The 19,081-nt window shown below is 45.7% G+C and overlaps 1 protein-coding gene across 5 annotated transcripts in view; it reads right to left on the bottom strand.

Annotated features, from left to right (window-relative positions):
* LOC306817653 (uncharacterized protein) overlaps positions 1-19,081 on the bottom strand; it is a 196,653-nt gene that overhangs the window by 143,052 nt on the left and 34,520 nt on the right. For all 5 annotated transcript variants that reach the window (XM_079334712.1, XM_079334710.1, XM_079334709.1 and 2 more), the window contains one exon: positions 3,813-3,897. In XM_079334712.1, the coding sequence (XP_079190838.1) occupies positions 3,813-3,897 (85 nt within the window). The remainder of the gene's footprint in view (positions 1-3,812; positions 3,898-19,081) is intronic.

The raw sequence follows: 19,081 nt of genomic DNA, 5'->3' as shown, positions 1-19,081 counted from the left end.
TAGTGTAATTGCTGCAATGACATTTCATAGATAAGCTGCCATGCAAGAGTTGTCCAATTCATATGCCAAAAAGGTTTTTAAGATGGTTTCACAAAAGTGAGTAATGAGCTTTGCTTACTGGAGTAAGAGATTACTCAGAAGTTCATTAGTCATGCAGCTGGTTGGACAGAACATCACAGTAACGCTCCGCTGTCTTCATACAAATGTAAGAGAGAGTGAGTTAACGCCGCTGGGAAAAAATGAAATGTAATCCTGAGCATCTTAAAAGTGTTTTAAACTACATTTGAAATATTTTCATTTGGGTTTCTGCAACCAGGATGGGTTTAAGTCGAGTTATTTGTTATTGTAAACAAATCAAGAGTAAAAATGGCAGCTTTTTGTCTGTTTACCTCCATTGCGGCGTGCTCTGTAGGCAAAGTAATGTTGGTGGTTGGTTCAAAGCTGCCGCTGGGTTGACTGAAGGTTAGACCGAGACAGCATTTCCAACATGGCGGCTGCTGCCGATGAGACATCAGAGCAACCTGCCATAACAGAAGGCTGACGTCACTCAGGCTTCGGCCATTAATATTCACAGTCTATGCTTACAGTGTGCTTTACATCATCCAATCAGAAGCAAATATATGAAATAATGAAATTCTAAAAGAAATCAAAATGTTTTAAAGGTTTTAAATCAGTTAAATAAAAATAAAAAAGTAGGTTCCACAGATTTATAGCTCCACAACAGTTTTGCAAAATCACAAACAAAATCACAACAAAAAGTCACAATAAACATCACAAAATGCTATGTCGATGTTTAATGTGACTACAATGTGTCTCTGTCTACAGCACAAAGCATTTCTTAAATGTGTCAGCAGGGCAGGAAACTGGCGATGACTGCCTCCTCACCCCCTCCTCTTCCTCCTCCGCGTCGTCTCTCCCCTCCTCTAGTTCAAAAGTCGGAAGCGAGGAGGCAGACAACAACGCGGCCTGGTGTTGTGCTTGCTCATTAAGTCTGCCCGGAGGTAAGCCAATTGATCTGCAATTCATCCTCACGAGCGCTAAATCGATGCAGAGAGGCATGAAAAGCCTGAGGTTTTTACGACTTGAGTCAAAGATTCCTGAAACGCTTTGTAACGGCAGATAATGGTAATCTGCCTTGTTTGTGACTCAGTACTGAGCAATCAATATGGTAAAAGACGGTGGGGGGTGGGGGGGGGGGGGGGGGGGGGGATAATGCAGCCTTAGAGGAAGTTGATTTGAATGGAAACAATAGAGTGCCTTCTTTTCCACTGTCTATGTTGTCTATACTTCCAGACAGATATGTCCCGATTATATATGCATGCACTGTCTTTGTCAATGTCTCTATGGGGCACCTTAAATAAACCCACTTCAATAAATGGTAGTGCCACTTACCACACCAAACTAGCCCACTAATTATAGCAACTCCATCCGAGTGTCCATTATGAATTCAAACACACAAACAGCAGAACTTCATCGCTCTCAGTCGAGTTTGTGACACCTGAGCGATCCATTACCGCTCGTCCCATATTGATTGACAAAGTAGCAACATAAAGTAATTATAATTGATTCCAGATGAAGCTCGGCCTGCCATACACAGATCCTCCTCCTCCTCCTCCTCCTTTTCTCTCTCTCTCCATCTCACTTACTGCTCGGAATCTGAATAGGGAGCTCGGGTAATTAGGTCACGCTGTTAAATTTTTAATGATCTCTGAAATCATATTCATGCTCACAGTGTGTCAGGTACACGTACAGCCAGCCTGGAGTGATACATCACCATTCTGTGACATGAACAGAAGGCCTTAGCCATTTAATTGTGTGACCTTTTCGACCGAGCACCGGGTGAAGCCATCGGGAGAGGGGGGGGGGGGGTATTTAGTGGGAAAATGAGTGATTGGGTATTGGTGGGATGAACAATGCACAAGCTCGTCATAATAAAACAGACTCAGTGTGTGTGTTTGTGTGTGTGTGTGTGTGTGTGTGTCATGCTCATTTGAAGTTTGATCAGGGGTTTTCATACTGCATGTTTATAAGGTGCTGGCTCAGTCAGGGTCAGGGTTGAGGCCAAAGAGGTCAAAGGTCAGACACGGAGACAAAGGCTGGGAGCGTAACTGGCAGTTAGCCCATAATCTGTAATGACAGATGATAATCATCCTTCTGATGGAACATGTGGAAGGAAAGCTGAGAGGGGCGAAATCCACTGAATCTATTCAGCAAACCATTTGGCTGTTTCTCTTCAATGTGAAATGATTGTATTGAGCACTGTGTTTACTTTATACTCAGACAAAAAAACAAAAACAGCCCAACATGCCCTTATGATCTCGAGCAGCAGAAAACAGGTGACCGAGCTTTCTTTAGCGCTGACTTGTTTTGAAACCTACATCAAGTGCCAACCTCCTGCACGGGGGGCGCAGGAAGGTGGGTGCCGCTGAGGGTGCTGCAGCACCCCCTGTCAACGATGGAAGGAACACTATTCACGATTTCAATACAACTACTCGTCGGAACTTTTGTTTTAAAAGTTGTGTCAACGCATCGTCACCATCAGGCGGGCAGAAAATATCTTGAAATGTAATATAATGAACATCGCTGACATGTGAGCAGCATCACGCCAGGTCAAAGTGCAAAGGGTCAGCTGCAGGGTCGGAGTATCTGCTTTGGTAAGAAGAGCAATGAGGGGAGGAGAATTGGAGTGAATTGTATTCTGATAGGCCCAAAGAGAGATTCAACTGCTTCTTCACCAACACACGACTCGGCTGCACGTCCCCTCAGGTTGGCTTTAACACAAATCTTTGTGTAACACAGTCGAACGCATCGCCACTTTAGGCATCTCCAACTAAAAGTTCAGTAGTTTGTTCATGTCTTAAAAATCCAACTCTTCACACGTCGATGTTCATTTGGCTGCTTGCTGCATCCTTTCATTGTGGCTCATAGTTAAACATAACAACCCCAACGTGTTCATTGATGCCGAATGTTGAATTGAGCGTGTGAGAGCTCAGTCTTTCAGTGATAAAGGCTGTTTAAAAAAAAAAGGCCTAATCACAGGTGGTCTGTTTGTGTCGCTGATGAATACCTCATGTACTCAACGTGTTCGGACATTATGAGTTGGTGAAAAGTGTGCAGACATGAACGGTTTGTTTTTAATGCATCACAGATGTCACACCGCTGAAGCAGTATGATAACAGCCTGGTACAAAAAAACAACTTGTTCCAGCCATGTTCTGATTAGTTGGTCTCTATCGGCACACGTTGTACGGGGGGGGGGGCATTCATGTTTTTAAAACTCACCTGTTTGGATTTTATAAAGTATACAAGTTACACATTATTCTGAGCGTGACTGATCTGACTGTAGCGGATTTGTCAAAAGGCTCCAGCTCTAATATTGACGATGCATTGTATTGTTTAGGAGGTTTTTTGGTTTGCGTTTAAAAAGAAGTCTTGTCTTTTCCATTTTGACTAAACGGAGACAAAGCCGTGAAACAGGCGCTGGATTATTTATGAAATGACCCAGCCGAGGTCAGACGACAGCAACAGAACACAAACGGCTGTCTGAGTTTTCAGTCGATCACATTTTCATTTTTGGCTCGTTACATACACTTGGCTCAGTATATTTAAACGTGTTTTGGGTTGTTTTTGGTTGGTTAAAGGGATTTTTCAAGTCACTGCTTTTGGTTGGGACCATTTCATTTTTTTCTAAAGTGTAAGGAATTCCAGAGAGGTTTGTTTAAAGAGCATTTTACTCTCCTCGCAGGGGCGCTTTCATTTCTCGTTTGTACTTTGGGTTATTCGACTCACTGTCAAATTTAGACAGCGTCTTACCTTGTGTTTCATCTGTTTTGGGACCTCCTTCTTTGCGCCATCTGAGTTGAGCAGGTGAGCCCTGGATGTCATCTGTCCACAGCACCTACAGTACGTGTAAGCAAAGCAACGTCAGAGGGTTAGGAGACTGTACTGTTTTAAACGACACGAAACAACAAAGCTCAGAAGGATACGGTGGGGAAACAGCTGGAGAGCGCACACGAGTTGAGAGGGAGTACCTTGTTCACCTCACACATGTAAAATCCTTCATTAGTGAGTGATTGTCTCATCCCGCGCCAGCGTCTGACAGTAACGTGGGCCTGATCCCCTATAATTACCCTTCCCATGGAAATGATTGCATCTTGAGTTTCCAAACTGACAACTCTATTTGGACACAAGTAATCCGCTTTCTTGGCTGCGGCTGATACCTGAGCATAATCTGCCCAGTCAAGCGGCAAAGGAATGGCAGCGCGCTCTCTTGCAGCCGCCGCATGAAACACAAACGATGAAGCTTCTCCACCCTGTTGCACTCCGGTAATTTAGCTCCATCCTGGGTTTTGTGGGTTTTGAAGCATATATTTTCCCCCACCCCCCTTTTTTTTTTTTTATTCATCATTGTAAGTGCTGGCATGGCTGGATGGGAATGGAGATGTAAATGGGGATAGGCTGCCAGCATATGTAGAGTGTGATGTGATCCGAAGATTAGCTAGCTCGCTCCAGTGTGGCGCGATTGAGAGATCAGATCGGGGAGTATTGGTCCAGTGAAAAGCGCGGGGTATTGACTGGATTGTAGACCCCCTTGATGGGATGTAATATTCCACCACAAAACATACACAGAGAACACATGAAACGCTGTTTTTTTGGGGGTTTTTTTGAGCATCCATCAGCTTTGATTCTAGACTCTTAGCAAACACACAACAGGAACTTTTCGCATGTTCACAAAGCGGCGCGTCGAGCAGTTTATCCGACAGATGTGAGATTTTTGTTGACATGACGTCTCCTGTGGGAATCCAGTGTGCGTGGAAGTCACAGTGAGCGTCTTGTCTATTCATAGCAATAATTTGACACAAATCGCAACACATTCTCACGCACACACAGAGGTGTCACTGCTGCACCAGATTGTGAAAATAAATTGTGGATGAGATGTATCTCTGGAAAAAAAAAAATACAAAGACTATAGGGGGAAAGAAATCAACAGAGCCTAGCAAAGAGCAAATGAATAGTTATGGCACCTTAAAGCAGACTTAACAACTTGGCGCTTTTCATTCATTAGCGTGCCCCGCCGTTAATACACGATCGTGTGAGAGGCATGAAGGACAAGCAGTGACGGGATTACACCCCCCCTTCTAATAGCGCGTCGCCAAAATTAAAATTCACAAGGAGGCGACGCATCAGGGGGAAAAAGTAGCAGTCGCATGATGGAGTTGAAGAGAAAGAAGAGAGGAGGATGTTGCAGTGAGGGAGGGGAGCGGAGGGGTGGGGGGGTGGGGGGGGGGGGGGGGGGGGGGGGTAAATAAAAGAGGATGAAATGACTCCCATAAATAGAGCCGGAGTCTAGAAGGCCATTAGGCGCGACGTAGCCCGCATGACAAGGCAATGATGCCGGGTAAATACGTTGCTGTTTATTCATTTAAATATCTTCAAGCTGGCTGAAATAATCATGACGAACAACCACCGCTGTGGAGGGAGATTAAGGAGCCGAATAACACGCAAAACAATTTTGTGTAGCTCATTTGCAGTTGGAAAACATCATTTGACACACACTTTTGTCGCCGGGTTTGGAGGCAGAAGCGTAACTGATTTCATTTTCGGCTCGTCCAAATCAGGAGGGACTAACGCGATCAGCTCTTCACAGCCTGTTTATGTATTTATGTATTTATCTATTTACATCACCGAGGGACTTTGTGCTGAATGTGTGGTTGTCATGTTTGCTGAAACCCTGTTTGCTAATAAGGCTAAGCTGCTTCTTATGAGCCCAGAGCGCAGAGCTAAGCTCTCGTACTCTGGATGAATATCTGGACTGAAGAGGAAATCAATTGGCCAATAAGAGAGGATTTCATGGTGTCAATATGGGCTTTTTTTATTGGATGAAGACGGGCTCTATGTGCTTAGAAAGCTATATTAAAAAAAAGAAGAAAAAAAAAAGAAATGTGACCCGGATCAAATGTTTCTGCAGTTTGAAATCAGCTGGAGTCCGTCAGAGCTCAACAGAAACACGATGCATGAGGTGAAAGGTGAAAAGAGGACTTGTTGATTTGAGATCAGGTTCTGTAGATATTCAGACAAAGACACAATAAGAGCGTCTGTGTCTTTCAACTCTGCTCTCAAAGGAGAAGAGTCTCCAGAAGTTCGGCTGTTGAGGCCATGACTGTTGAAAAACAGAAGAGCTTTTTTTTTTCCATGCGCAGCTGTGGCTCTGAAGAGAGAGAGAGAGAGAGAGAGAGAGAGAGAGACACACACACACACACACATTCTGGAGAGTCGCGCGCTGCTGTAACTTTATGATTTGATGTCTCAGAGCGTCTAAGGTCACTAATAAGAATGTGTTTATGCAGAGAGTGCGAGTATCTTTGACTTTTCCTATCCTTCCTCCCTCTCTCCTCCCCTCCCTCCCTCTCCTCCTCTCTTGCCCCCCCTTCGCTCTATTTTTAATTATTTACAGTTTTTCAGGGGGAAAAAGAGAGAAATAAGTAGTCAAGCTTTTGGACATTCCTGATGCTGTGCTGCACTTTCCCTCTGAAACTTCATGCATATTTAAAGTTAATAAAGCATATTCCTTACCTTTTATCCGGGGCTTTTTAATGTGCTGCATAAAGCCAGAGAAAATACGTGTGTGTGTGTGTGTGCGAGTTAGTGTGTGTGTATAATCATTTATCTAACTCTCCTCAACGGGGGAGACGACCCCTACAAAGACATATCAAGGGCATGATCATTCCTCAGTGATGTCCTGACCTCTGACCTGTGTCACTTAATGCGACAAACAGTCTCCCTCTCTGTGCCATTACGTAACTCACACACAAGTCGAACGGCTACTTCAGAAAGCACAAACAATGTCGGAGTCCTGTGAGAAGTCATGAATTAATAACGATGGTGATTCAAATGAGTTTGGAATGAGAGGTTTGCGATGCTTAGACAAGCTAATGATAAGACGGAGCCGCTGGTCGTGAGTGCTTGTGCAGGTACACGTGCACGTCGGAGCGGTCGGGTCAAACTGAGGTGGGTGCAGGAAGGGGGGGGGGGGCTGTCTCAGGCTCCCTCTGCCCAAGCAAAAGGCTGCTGCGTGTAGGATTTGGAGCGAAGTCTTGACTGGGGATCCTCATAAATCAACGGCCTAGCGGCTGGATTCTGACAAGCCTGTATGGCTTTATCTGCTCGCTGCTGTTCGCTCGCGTGCCCGCCTGCCTGTTCACCTACGGTTTATGCATATCCAGCGGATATCCCACCCCTTCTCTTCGCTCCTCTCTTTTGGATAGCTCTCCTCCCGTTTCCTCTCCTCCTTTCCTATCTGCTCTGTTATCTCCATCTGTATTTGTGTAACCCTCTCTCTCCCTCTCTCTCTCTCTCTTTTCTCTTCCCCTCCCCTTTTATCCTCACTCCGTCTGGTTTTCCCTAAAGCAGGCCGGGTCTTCTCAAGGCCCCGGCCCGGCCGAGAGCATCCCAAAGACCGTCTTTTCCTCCTCTGCCCGCTTAATTGATTCTGCTGGGGCAAAAAAAAAGAAGAGATATATACCTCATCACTTATTTATGTTACCCTTTGATATGTGTGATATTTAAGAAGGGTTAATATGTATCGGGTTAATCCTATGAGGGGTGCAATGTGTGAAATTTTCATGAAGTACTGACCAATAAGAGGAGATTAAAGTTGCGCCTCTCTCTGTGGGACGTTGCTATATTCGCATACCAATAATAATAAAAAAAATAAATTAAAAAAATACAGGGAATCAACTCAACTTTTGAGGAATTTACTTCTGCAGAAAAATCTTCAATCCAACTTTCACAGATCACCTGGGAGAGCTTGCACTTTTTTGGGGGGGGGGGTGGAAAAAGAAAGTTAGGCGAAGAGATTGTGGTGAGGTTTCCACTTATGGCACATCAGAAATCAAAAGCGCACTTCACATGCATGTGCCATTTACTTTGCAGTACATATGTAGGCATTGTGTGTGTGAACGCCCACTCTCATGTATGTATAGTGTGTGGGTGCTGACAGAGAGAGGGGAGCCCATGCTCAGAGACTTGTGGGGCTGCAGTCCCAGCATATTCATAAATCAGGCCTTTCAGGGAGCTGTCAGAGGCTCCATAATGAGGGTCATTACTCAGGCAGGGTGTCAAAGCTACTATCACAGGGACCCGTCCCTGGAAATCACGCTCACTCTGCTCCTTGTTAAATAAACAGTGCAGTATACAAAATGGCAAACAAGCTGAGGGTCAATCTGATGCAGCGCGGGGCCAGGCAGGCCTCCAGAGTAATTTACCCTCGGGGAATACCTCTCGGCTGGGGAGATGGATTATAGAAGGCCCTCGAAAAGATTAATGGAAGTTAAAGCACAAGAAAAAAGAAAAAGAAACAGAGAGGGAGGGAAATGAAAGACGGAAAGAGAAAAGAGAAGAGGAATGTGGACGGTGAGGACAGGGATGGACTGACAGGTGGATAAAAACTGGGATGAGGACAGTTACCACGTTCTCATCGTGTGCACACAATGAAGTTTTCCTGTTTACACAAAGCGCAAAATCTGATAACAGCTGAACAGGAAAAAAAAAAAAAAAAAAAATCAAATATTACTCGCTCTTGTTTTCTTTTTGCTGACGGCGAGGAAGTGGCACCTTTTTCTCCGACGTCCGAGCTCGCAGCGCTGATGCAACAGCCGAGTAATAACACTGTCTGAAATCTCCGCTATCAAATATTCATCCTTTTATTGCTTTGCTAATATCTTACACACAGCTTTATTAATTCGGGGCGGTGGAGGTGCTCTGGCCTGGCAGGTAATGGCAGATCAGAGAGCGGGAGATAAAGAAGACGGACGTCTGAATTGTCTCTGTAGAGTGGGAAGTGCTTCCCCACAGAATACAACTACTTCTGTCTCCTCATCAGAGAATCCGCGGCTTGATTTTTAAGTTCATCATTGTTAATTATTCAAATTTTTTTTATATTTTTTTTTTGCCTTAGATGTCATGTTGGCACATCTCTTTTTGCTCGGGGTTACGTTGTAATTTTACTCGTGTCAAAACAGTCATCTGAATACAGCGGTAAGAGAGCAATGAGCAGCTGTTAATATTTATACCTTTAGTCTTGGGTGTAATATACGACTTCATCTCTTTTACTGAAGACCATTCAAATTATCAATTATGTTTAATGTTGCTCTCGCTTTCTTGTTCTGCTACACAAAAACACCACACGCCTCACATGGAGGGGGGGGGCGCTCTGTTTCAAGGACAAACTATCGAACGCTTCCTACAGTAGACGTGCCCTCTTCTCTGTTCTCCCCGCTAACCAAACAGCTAGGAGTGCTGCTTTTTTTCCCCCCCTCTTCTTCTTCTCCCTCTTCACCCACTGATTTTCAGCTCACCTACCTGAAGGCAAAAAGATTAATCTTTTACATCTGTGAGTTTTAGACAGGCGCTCACGCTGTGCGAGACACCGCCAAAGCAGCCAGCCCTTACGCAATGCCAATTAATGGTTTTGTCATTCCAGTGACGTGTGGGAAGGGGAGGAGGGGGGGGGGAGGGTTAGCTGCTGTGAGTTTTGTCAGAGTATACTTTTAAAGGCAACAACTGCTGCTGTAAATTGCCGCCATCTGTTTCAGAGAGAGAGAGAGAGAGAGAGAGAGAGAGGAGGAGGGGGTGAAGCTGCGAGGAAGACAGTGGCCGTGTGATGATGCGTTTGTGCGACGAGCTAGCGTAGAGAGCGCGCGGGCTTGCCTTGTCTTGGGGACAAGCAGGGGGGGGGGGGGAGAACATATGTTGTCTTGGAGCCCCGGGGCTGACATTGAAGATGAGGAAAGACGGTACTTCAAGGCAAATGTTTTCCCTGAAGTGAGGCTGCCACCGCTTGTACTGCGGCGAGTATTGACAAGTCTCCCATGGACCGGCAAACGTTGCGATTCGCACACAAATGTAAAAGGGGCGACTAAGCCGAGATTTCCCCTGCCTGTGAGACAAACCGGGGACATCATGCCATCCCCGAAACCTGGATCATTTCATCACATTAGCCTGGAGGAGATGCATAATCACACATGTTACCCTGCATGCACCTGCGGCTAAGCTGGTAGCGCTGACTGCACGCTGTGGTAGCACAGCTGAGCTGAGGGCCGGGGGAACGCTGACAGACGACATCGTTTTCGTGCAAACACATACTACAACTGATGTTCTTGGCTTGACTGTGAAATCACAGCAGAAAAAAAACCAAAACAAAAGCCTTGAATGTCTGTGTAACATCTTTAAGACTTCTTGTTCTTTCGCGTCTAGCATGAAGAAGCACCCCATGATGGCTCTACCCTGAGGATACACCCGCAGGCCGCGTGGCTCATTATGTTTAATAAAACTTAGCATCCATGGTTTTCTCGACTTCTTCCTGAGTGCATATCCTGTGCTCTTAAGCGAGAACTAATCAAACCTAAAGTGGTGAAACATATTATAAAAGCAAAGTTACACTGGTGTAGAGATTAACGCTGGAAAGACTACGACACAATCTGACACCACACCAGCTCTTCTCCAGGTATAAGCTAATGTAGCTTTAAGCAGAAAAGGGAGTCGTACAGTGCAGACTCTTAAAAGCACTGGAGGAATTCATTGAAAGCAGCAGTGTTTAAGATCTGTCTAATGCATATCCTATTCCTGAGCGAGTTGGACTTAAAACACTTGAATGTAGGGCCCGCACCTTGATGGCTGCCGGAGAGCGACACGATAATTGACCCAGCTTAATATCGCTGAGGTGTTTCTCGGAGAGGCGAGCGAGGGCCTTCATTAGGGCCTCGCTAGCAGAGGGCCTGAGTGTCCTGCTCCCTTCTTCTCTCTCAGCTGCATTCAGGTCTATGATGAATGGCTGCCGAGATGGACTACTGCCGAGGGAGACTGCCTGACGGGCCCTGGCAAAGTCTTGGATGATGAATAATGACTCCGTTGCCGTTTTCCCCACAGGAAGAACCCTCAGACTCCGCTCGGCTCTTCTACAAAGGGAAATCCGGTTGACAAGCTCTCCTTAAGCGAGGACTGCGCCTTACCGCGGTTAGGTTCGCTGAGGTAGCGCGAGACGTCACCTGCATGAGATGGGATTCATCATCTCATCAAAGTGTGGACAGCTTGTGATCCCGCAAAGGCAAAAGCCCTTTTCTTTTTTCGACACCTAACTCGCGGCGGGAAAAAAAAAGAAAAAGGCAAACTGTTGGTGAGCACTTCTGAAAAGCGGTTTGTGAGAAAAACTAAAAGAGGAGGCAGAGGAAGGAATTCTATAAAGAGGAAGAAAAAAAAGGGGGGGGGGGGGAATCAAAGAGCACGTTTGCAAATTAACTTTGACTGCTCAACAAGGAGCGAGTGTTGACAGGGGAGAGAGATGATCTGATTTACTGACATAGGCAACAGATAGAAAGCGGGAGAGGCACGAGAGACAAAACAAATTCAATCATCTCTTCCATCAAGAGGAAAACCTTAGCCTTTCCTCCCGCAAAAGACCCCCCCGGCTTAAATCAATTGCAAACAAACCTGATTCCGAGACGAGACACGGGGGGAATAAACAGTAGCTTTCAATTTAATTCAGCCCCGCGCCCCGGGAGAGGAAAACTTTCATCCATCACTTTCATGTGCCTCGCAAGGCAAGCCGTAACTCGGGAGCGCGTGGTGGATCGGTGACAGCGAGGAGCGGTAAATATGTCTCAACAAGTCGCTCCGCCCGACAGAGGCAACCTGTTTACAGCGGGATGCACTTGACACGCGGCGGCAGTGAAAGGCGATACGTGAAGCTTCGCGAGGTGCAGTGAGGAGTTGCGTCTTCGCAGCTCCACGAATGACATCAATTTTCCTTCTCAGTGTTTTTTACCTTCGCTGCGTGTCTTTCACTTCAGGTGAAGTTAGCAACAGGATGAGTGACGACTGATGTTTGAAGGCTTCCTTGTTTTTCCTACGCTGCCACAGGGCGAGAGGCGTGGTACGCCGTGGACTGTTCGTCGGTCAACCACAGGGCTGACGACTCACCGAGAGTCAAGTTTTAGACTCACCAGTTATCCTGACTTTGGACTGTGGGATTCAAGGGCGGGCCGCTCGCTTGGAGGGCAACAACCTCTGTGCATGGAACAAGTGTTAACCACCGTGTGTTGAAGTCCGAAGAGTTGTACATGTGGTGTTTTTCATGAATAAGAACAAAACCCATGTTCTGTTTGGGTGCCCTGCTGTTTGTGCTCCTGATCCAGAGTCCCTGCCTGCATGCATTGTGTATGAATGAGTAGGTGGTCTACGCTGCAGCGGACTCCGCCTGGCCGAGAGGTGGGTCATTAATCCAGCCTATAGCTGATGAGGAGCATCAGCGTACAGGCACACAGCCTGAAACGTGTGTGTGTGTGTGTGTGTGTGTGTGTGTGTGTGTGTGTGTGTGTGTGTGAGAGGAGGAAAGAGGAAAAGTGAAAGTGAGTGTTTGGGAGGTTTCTGAGAGACGTGAAGGTTTGCGCGGACAAACTGTGTGCGCGCGGTTCACGTGCACGGATACAACTTTTCAGCCCCCCCCCCCCCCCATCACGAGTCAGTAGGACCACTTTCCCTCCACTTCCTGTCATTAAGACACACCGAGCGCTCCCTCACTTCCTTCAGAAATATTCACAGCAGTTTTTTGTCAATCCAGTAATAATTCAATTTAGCAGGACCGGTCGGGTTGGGGACTGCCATTAGCTTGGAGGAGGTGATTTAAGATTGATGACTTGTGTCCCTTGAGAGTCGATTCCTCGTCTTTTTTTTTTTTTCTTGGGGGGGGGGGGGGGGGGGGGGGCGGTGGGTTAAGGGGAAGCAAGGAGGGGTGAGGGAGAGCCTGCCGGTGGCCGGGGCTCTTCGGCTGCAGCGGGCGTGGGAGTCGTCGAGCGAATTAGGGTTCCGAATTGATTTCCTCCAAATTTGAGCTGACTAATGTGACAAGTGGCAGCTGTGAGCGCCTCACCGCCGCGGCCTCGGCTGTCTCCTCCGGGCTCCTCACTGTGACATGGCGCCGATGCAGGCGACGCAGGGAGAGAGCTGCACTGCTGTTCAGGTAGACACACACACACACACACACACACACACACAGTAACAGGTTCACATGGCCACATCTCACTTTTGAGACTAAGACATGCAGAAGCCCAGCGATCGAGTGCGCACACACAGAGTGCACACACATTTACACACGCAAAAAAAACACACACACACACACACACAGCCACTCCACCCCTGTGACACAGTGTTGTGCGGAGCTGCTCACCCATCAAACTCAAGTCAGTGACACAAATTACAGCCGAGGACTGGATGAGGGGAGCGTTGCTTGGCCTTGACACAGACACACGCCGGTGAACCCACACAGCTGCACGCACACACACACACACACACACACACACACACACACACATACGCACAGCTACAGCACTGACAAGGAATAGGTCAACATGATGACACTGGTGAATAATTCACGAGAAAACTGAGAAAAGAGAGCACATAGTGAACAGAGAGAATCGAGAGAGATACTTGATATATACAGTAAATAAAAAGGAGAGGGGGAGGAATGCATACTGTACATCGTGTGTTGCTTTAGAAATCATACACCTTGTCACAGACGAGTATACCATCATGAGGATGTTTTATTCAGAAGGTAAAGACACATTAATCTGTTATTTAGGAAAGCCTTTGTTTTACAAACCTGCATTCCCCCCTGTGCATCGAGCTAACGGGCGGCTGACGGATTTGTTTTTAAGAGCTCCTCGTCTCAGGTCTGTCTCAGCCGGTGTGACAGGTTATAGATGGCTGAGAGGAACAGTAAGCAAACTCTTTCTTTTTTTCTTTTTTTTTCTCTCCAAGAAACAAAAAAAAAAAAAAAAAAAGTGCAGCCCTTGACAAGTCAACGTTGGAATTGGTTTCACGCATGAATGCAGCCTTTAAGACAAAAGCACCTCAGGAGATAATTACAGTGTCAAGCATACCCCTGCCAAGTGCCTGACGATTGCCCAATATTTAGCTTTAATTAAATCAAAGCAGAAATGTAATTTCTCCTGAGTGAGCGCCACGCAACGAGTGGATTCCCAGAAACACACAACATGGCTGACTAATGCGTTTCCTTTGTCCCTGTCACATCGGCTATTGCTTGTTATGGCCCCAAACCCTCCGCGTCCTGGAGGTAAGCCTCTTCACAAGGAAGGAGAAAAAGAAAAAAAAAAGGGTTCCTTGCCGTGACACTCAGCAGCGTTTTCTCGGCTGGTGTGTTTACATGTGTGGAAAACAGCCGCAAATTAGCCGTAAACAATTGGAAATTGTGTCTGGGAGCGTTTCAGCGTGATACAGAGGGGAATAGAGCCGAGAGGCCGCTCACTGGGATGTGTCTGCTCCTTCTTTTTCCACTAAAGTAGTTTGCTTTGTTCAAAGTCTTACAGCTCCCAACACCTGCTTTGTAAAAAAAAAAAGAAAAAAAAAAGTACTTTAACATATCTGACTGATTTCTTTTTTAATTTTTCTTTAACAGCCGCTGCTTTGTCATTTGTGAAGCCAGTACAATGTGCTTACACGCTGAGGTGGGAGCACTTAGGGCTTAAAAGCTGCAAGACTTAGTAAAAATACAGCACAAGTGTATTTACAGTCTATGCATTCGATTTGTGTGCGTATTAATATGAACAGACACATGGAGCTGATCACGTGATAGAGAAAGCCTTTGTTTTCTGTCTTTATGCTTCATGTGGGTGCTAAAGTTTAAAAGCTTGCACTTAATGGAACACCTTTGAGTTGTGTTTTCATGAAATGTTGTGGAGACGTTTTCATCAACGTGCGTTAAAGGTTGCGTTTTCGGTTTCCTACACGCGTGCACGAGGGAATTAAGAAAGCAGCTTCTGTCTGTTTGGACTGCAGCACTGAGCTCGAGGATGGCAAAAGGTCAACACCAAATTAATATGGGCATTAATATTCCTAATGCAAACTCACAGAACTGTGTGTGTGTAGGTGTGTGTGTGTGTGTGTGTGTGTGTGTGTGTGTGTGTGTGTGTGTGTGTGATTTTCGCTCAGCACCTTGCAAAGTTCACTTCACAAGCGGACGCAGGTGAAAGCGTAAGACCTCGAACAGTGAAACACACGCACACATTCGAGATTGTGAAGATTGTGTGGGTCACATGCGCGGATATTATGAGCGTCTTTGATGCTACTGATCGGCGCGGAGTGCAGTCGGGACTGTGGGGGTCTAATTGATTGTAAAACAAGTTTAAAAAGTGCTTGAAGCGCAAAAAAGAAAGAAAGAAAAAAAAGAAAAAGAAAAAAAAAGACTGCGAGGTTGTGTCGAGTGGAAAAAAAGAAATAAGAAGATGTAATTACCGCAATGACGTGAGGACGGATTTGACTCTACAAATTCCCCTTGGATGAACGAACACTGTGTGTGTAAACACCGGCGCACTGCTGCTGAAAATACCGAAGAAAAGAAAAAGTCAAACAGAGTAAAAGTACTACGGCAGGAGACGCTCGTTTCTGTGTACCAGATATTATATTTGCAGAGCTTTTTTTTTCCAGGAAAGATTTCATTCAGAACCAAGAGAATTGTACTATAAAATGACGAAGATGCAACATTGAAAGATTATCTTTATTGTTCGTTGGGCTTAAAAAGAATCTGTCCACTTCCTCACTTTTTTTTTTGTTTGTTTTCTTTTTACAAATTACAGTTAACTAATGCATGCAGCTTGAGTATTTCCCTCGTTCGGCATCTACCTGCTGTTATTTATGCGGCTCCCTTGTTTAGGAATTCACAGCCGCACAAGAGGCTAATTAATCCCGCCGACAATTAGACATTGTTTCAATTGCAGCTGAGTGCAATTAGCATGCGGCTGTCTGCATATGCCAGCGATGAGACGGCGGTGCAGATTAGCCGGGGACGCAGGCGCTTGTTCAAATCGCTTACCTAAGGCCACTTGTGCAGAACTCCTCCTTAATGACGCTCTAAATGTTGTTGATGGAGAAATAATCGATTTTTGGAGTTTGGAAACCTGGTTAAGCACTTCATTAGCATTAGCTGATTAGCCGCCGCGTTCAAATGAGGGTCCCAAACAGTTCAAGGAATGTCTTATTCTGTCAGCGACGTCAGAAGTAACGTTTGAAAAGTGTCTCGGCTATCCCGCGAGACCACCTTAAATTTTAGCATCCAACTTTTATTCCATGTGGAAACTGATTTTTTTTTTTTTTTTTTTTTAAAAAAAAAGAAAAACACGACTCAGTGAACCGGTCTTATCCAATATTCCTCTCACTGCCTCTCATGATATTCTGAGCAAAGAAAAAAATACATCCCATTATTTTCTCCTCACCAAGAGGGTTTTTTTTCGTCCTGTGACATATGTTGCAGGACCCATTTGTGAGGCCTGAAGAAGAAAAAGTAAAGCAAAAAGCGACGCAGCAAAGCCTCACACCCTGATCAGGCTTGGCTGGACTGTATTTTTTTATTTTTTTTATTTTTTTTTGCCACAGCAGTTGCCTGGGTGACGCTTCACAGACCGCGTTGACCTTCCACAATTTCAAACCGTCAATCTAAATGGGAGCCCCTTATCTCATCTTCTCCCACACTCACACCCCCTTCTTTGTAGACGTGCACATCTTTTTATTCTAAATCCAGTCATTATTGTTCCTCTCCACTGGCCAGCAGGAAAAGCCCTGCTGAAGTTGGAGAGTTAATTGAGCATGTCTCTCTCTCGCTGCCTGCTCCGAGGGGCTGGGAGAGACTGGCTCCACTGTCTGGCTTCCTCGGCTTGCCGGGCTAGCCTCTTTCTGCTCGATGTGTTTGCCTAGATTGCCAATGCGGGGGCCTGGCCGAGGATGTCTTGTCCGCCGGACTTCACTTGAGCATTCATGTCTCGGCTGCGGCAGCGTCCGCTCATTACGGAGAGAGAAGTGTCAGAACCGAAGAAACCAGACGGCTAAGACTCCTCTAATGTAATCTGGACATCGAACTTTTTCCTCCTTAATGATATGATAGCCTGACTTTATTTGAACTGGTGCCTTGTCAGGCCTAACAGCTCCGAGTTACAGGACCAGGACGCTCCTCGCATTGAGAAGGGGAAGATAAAACTTGCCTTAAACTGCTTATCCATGCAAGTCTTTTGTGCTTTTATGATGTAAAAATCACATAATCTAAGCACAGACACCCTTTGAACTGCTTCATTGTTACCTAGGCAACAATTAAACACACACACACACACACACACACACACACACATACAGAACAGACTGATATATCGCCGAAAGATTTAAAGCCTAATCTGAAATGTTCTCGCCTCCTTGGGGGAACTAAAGGTGAAGTCGGTTATCTGCCATTATTTGGTTTAAAACATTCCCAGCAGTATCCAACATCTCTGCCTATTTGATTCACTTTGAGCATGCCTCTCTCCTGGATGCATTCATCCTCCCTAAACTCCTGAGTTGGAGTGGTTCGCCTCAGGCAGAGGAAGCAATAATGTGAACCCTGGAGAGCTATTCAGAGTGAAGAGGAGAGTGGAGAGGAGCCTCCTCCACTGTTCTCCTCCAGCGGGCCGTTTGGGAGGCTAAACGGCGCCGATATCCCTTATTAAACCATCTGGCTGATGCTAATTAGATTATCAGAGATAAAGAGAAGGAGTTTTCTTTGTACATTTTAATGAGATAATGTGTCAGGCAATTGGGAGGAGAAGCGTCTTTTTTTTTTTTTTCCTTTTTTTTTTGTTACAAGTGCCGTAGACTTTTTCAGGTAAAAAAAGTGTACAAGAATGAACAGATGCGAGGGGATGATTAATAGTGCTTATCAGGAAACATCTTGCCGACAGAGGAGGTAAAAGAAGATTTAAAAAAAAAAAAAAAAAAGACGAGGAGAGTTAAGGAGCAGCTCTTTGTGGCCCTTCGTACTTACATGGGCGTTAGAATAAAAAAAAAGGCTTTCGGGACTTTTAGAACACGTCTCCGACGATACTCTCCTCCGCCGTGGTTGTTTTGTAGCGAGAACGATGCGACCAAATCGGATTGTTTTTTGCCAGATATTTACTTATCGTATCAGAAAATGAGACCTCCGTGTAGTCGCAGGGCGCTCGGACTTTCAGGCTAAAGACGGTCTTTGAGGCTCTTGCTACTAATGAGAGCGAGGAGGTGGAGGTGGGGGGGGGGCTATTGATTAGGCTTGTCACCAGAGAAGAACATAAAAGTACACATTCAATAAGCCACTTCATATCTCGTCCGGCTAGTGTAAAGGTTAAGTGCTGGAGAATATTGCCAGGATCAATAATTGTCTGCAACTTCACGTCGTGGTGGTCCACCATCTCTGCTGCTCCATGCTCACTCACTGAAGTCTGATGTGAAACAGCAGAGGGGGGGGGCTTGTGGGACTTTTCCACAGCTCCACATTCTTGTCTGCTGCTTACTACACATGATGAATACTCTGCGGTGGTGAAATGAAGACGTTGTTGTTAAAAGCCGTCAACACATTGCAGCTGCAGAAATTGGAGCATATTAAGATTTAATAGCATGCATGCTCTCCTCTTACAATAAATAAACTCAATTTCCCCGCAGTAATGGCGACAGAGAGGCTCCTTAAGCAAGACAAATGAAGGGGTTTGCAGCAGCGAGTAACAACATTAGCTGGCTAATTAAACAACAATGGAGGATGCCACTGACTCGCCATAATTATGCAATGTGGTTTAATGAAAAAAAGGTTAACTGCACGGAAGAGAAAAAAAGAACCTCAGAGCGGCTCTAAAGGAGCAGAAGATGGCTCCCCGACAAACAATTCCATCCTATTTGTCTCCTTCTTATCGAGGCCAAGTGATATGTATTTCTGCAAAGTGCATTGTCTCTTCCTAACGGCGACTCTATCCGCTTCACAGATGAGTGCACGGTGAAATGGAGAGAGCAGGCGTATTATGGGGCCCGCAGTATGGCTGTCAGTCTGCAGGAGAGCAGAAAGGGAAAAAAAAAATGTCACACGTTGAAGTTGTTTCAAGCGATCAGGATCACGTCACTGCAGAAGATCCTGTTCCTCCCCACGTTTCAAAGAATCTTTTTAAGGATCTAAAAGCAAAATGTTTAAAGGTCAAAACACAAAAGTATGCCAAAGTAATCTATAGCCATCTGCATGTGTACTTGGG

The sequence above is a fragment of the Symphodus melops genome, assembly GCF_947650265.1.
Source record: "Symphodus melops genome assembly, chromosome: 22".
In the NCBI taxonomy this organism is placed as follows: domain Eukaryota; kingdom Metazoa; phylum Chordata; class Actinopteri; order Labriformes; family Labridae; genus Symphodus; species Symphodus melops.
This window is presented reverse-complemented; position numbering and strand designations above follow the sequence as displayed.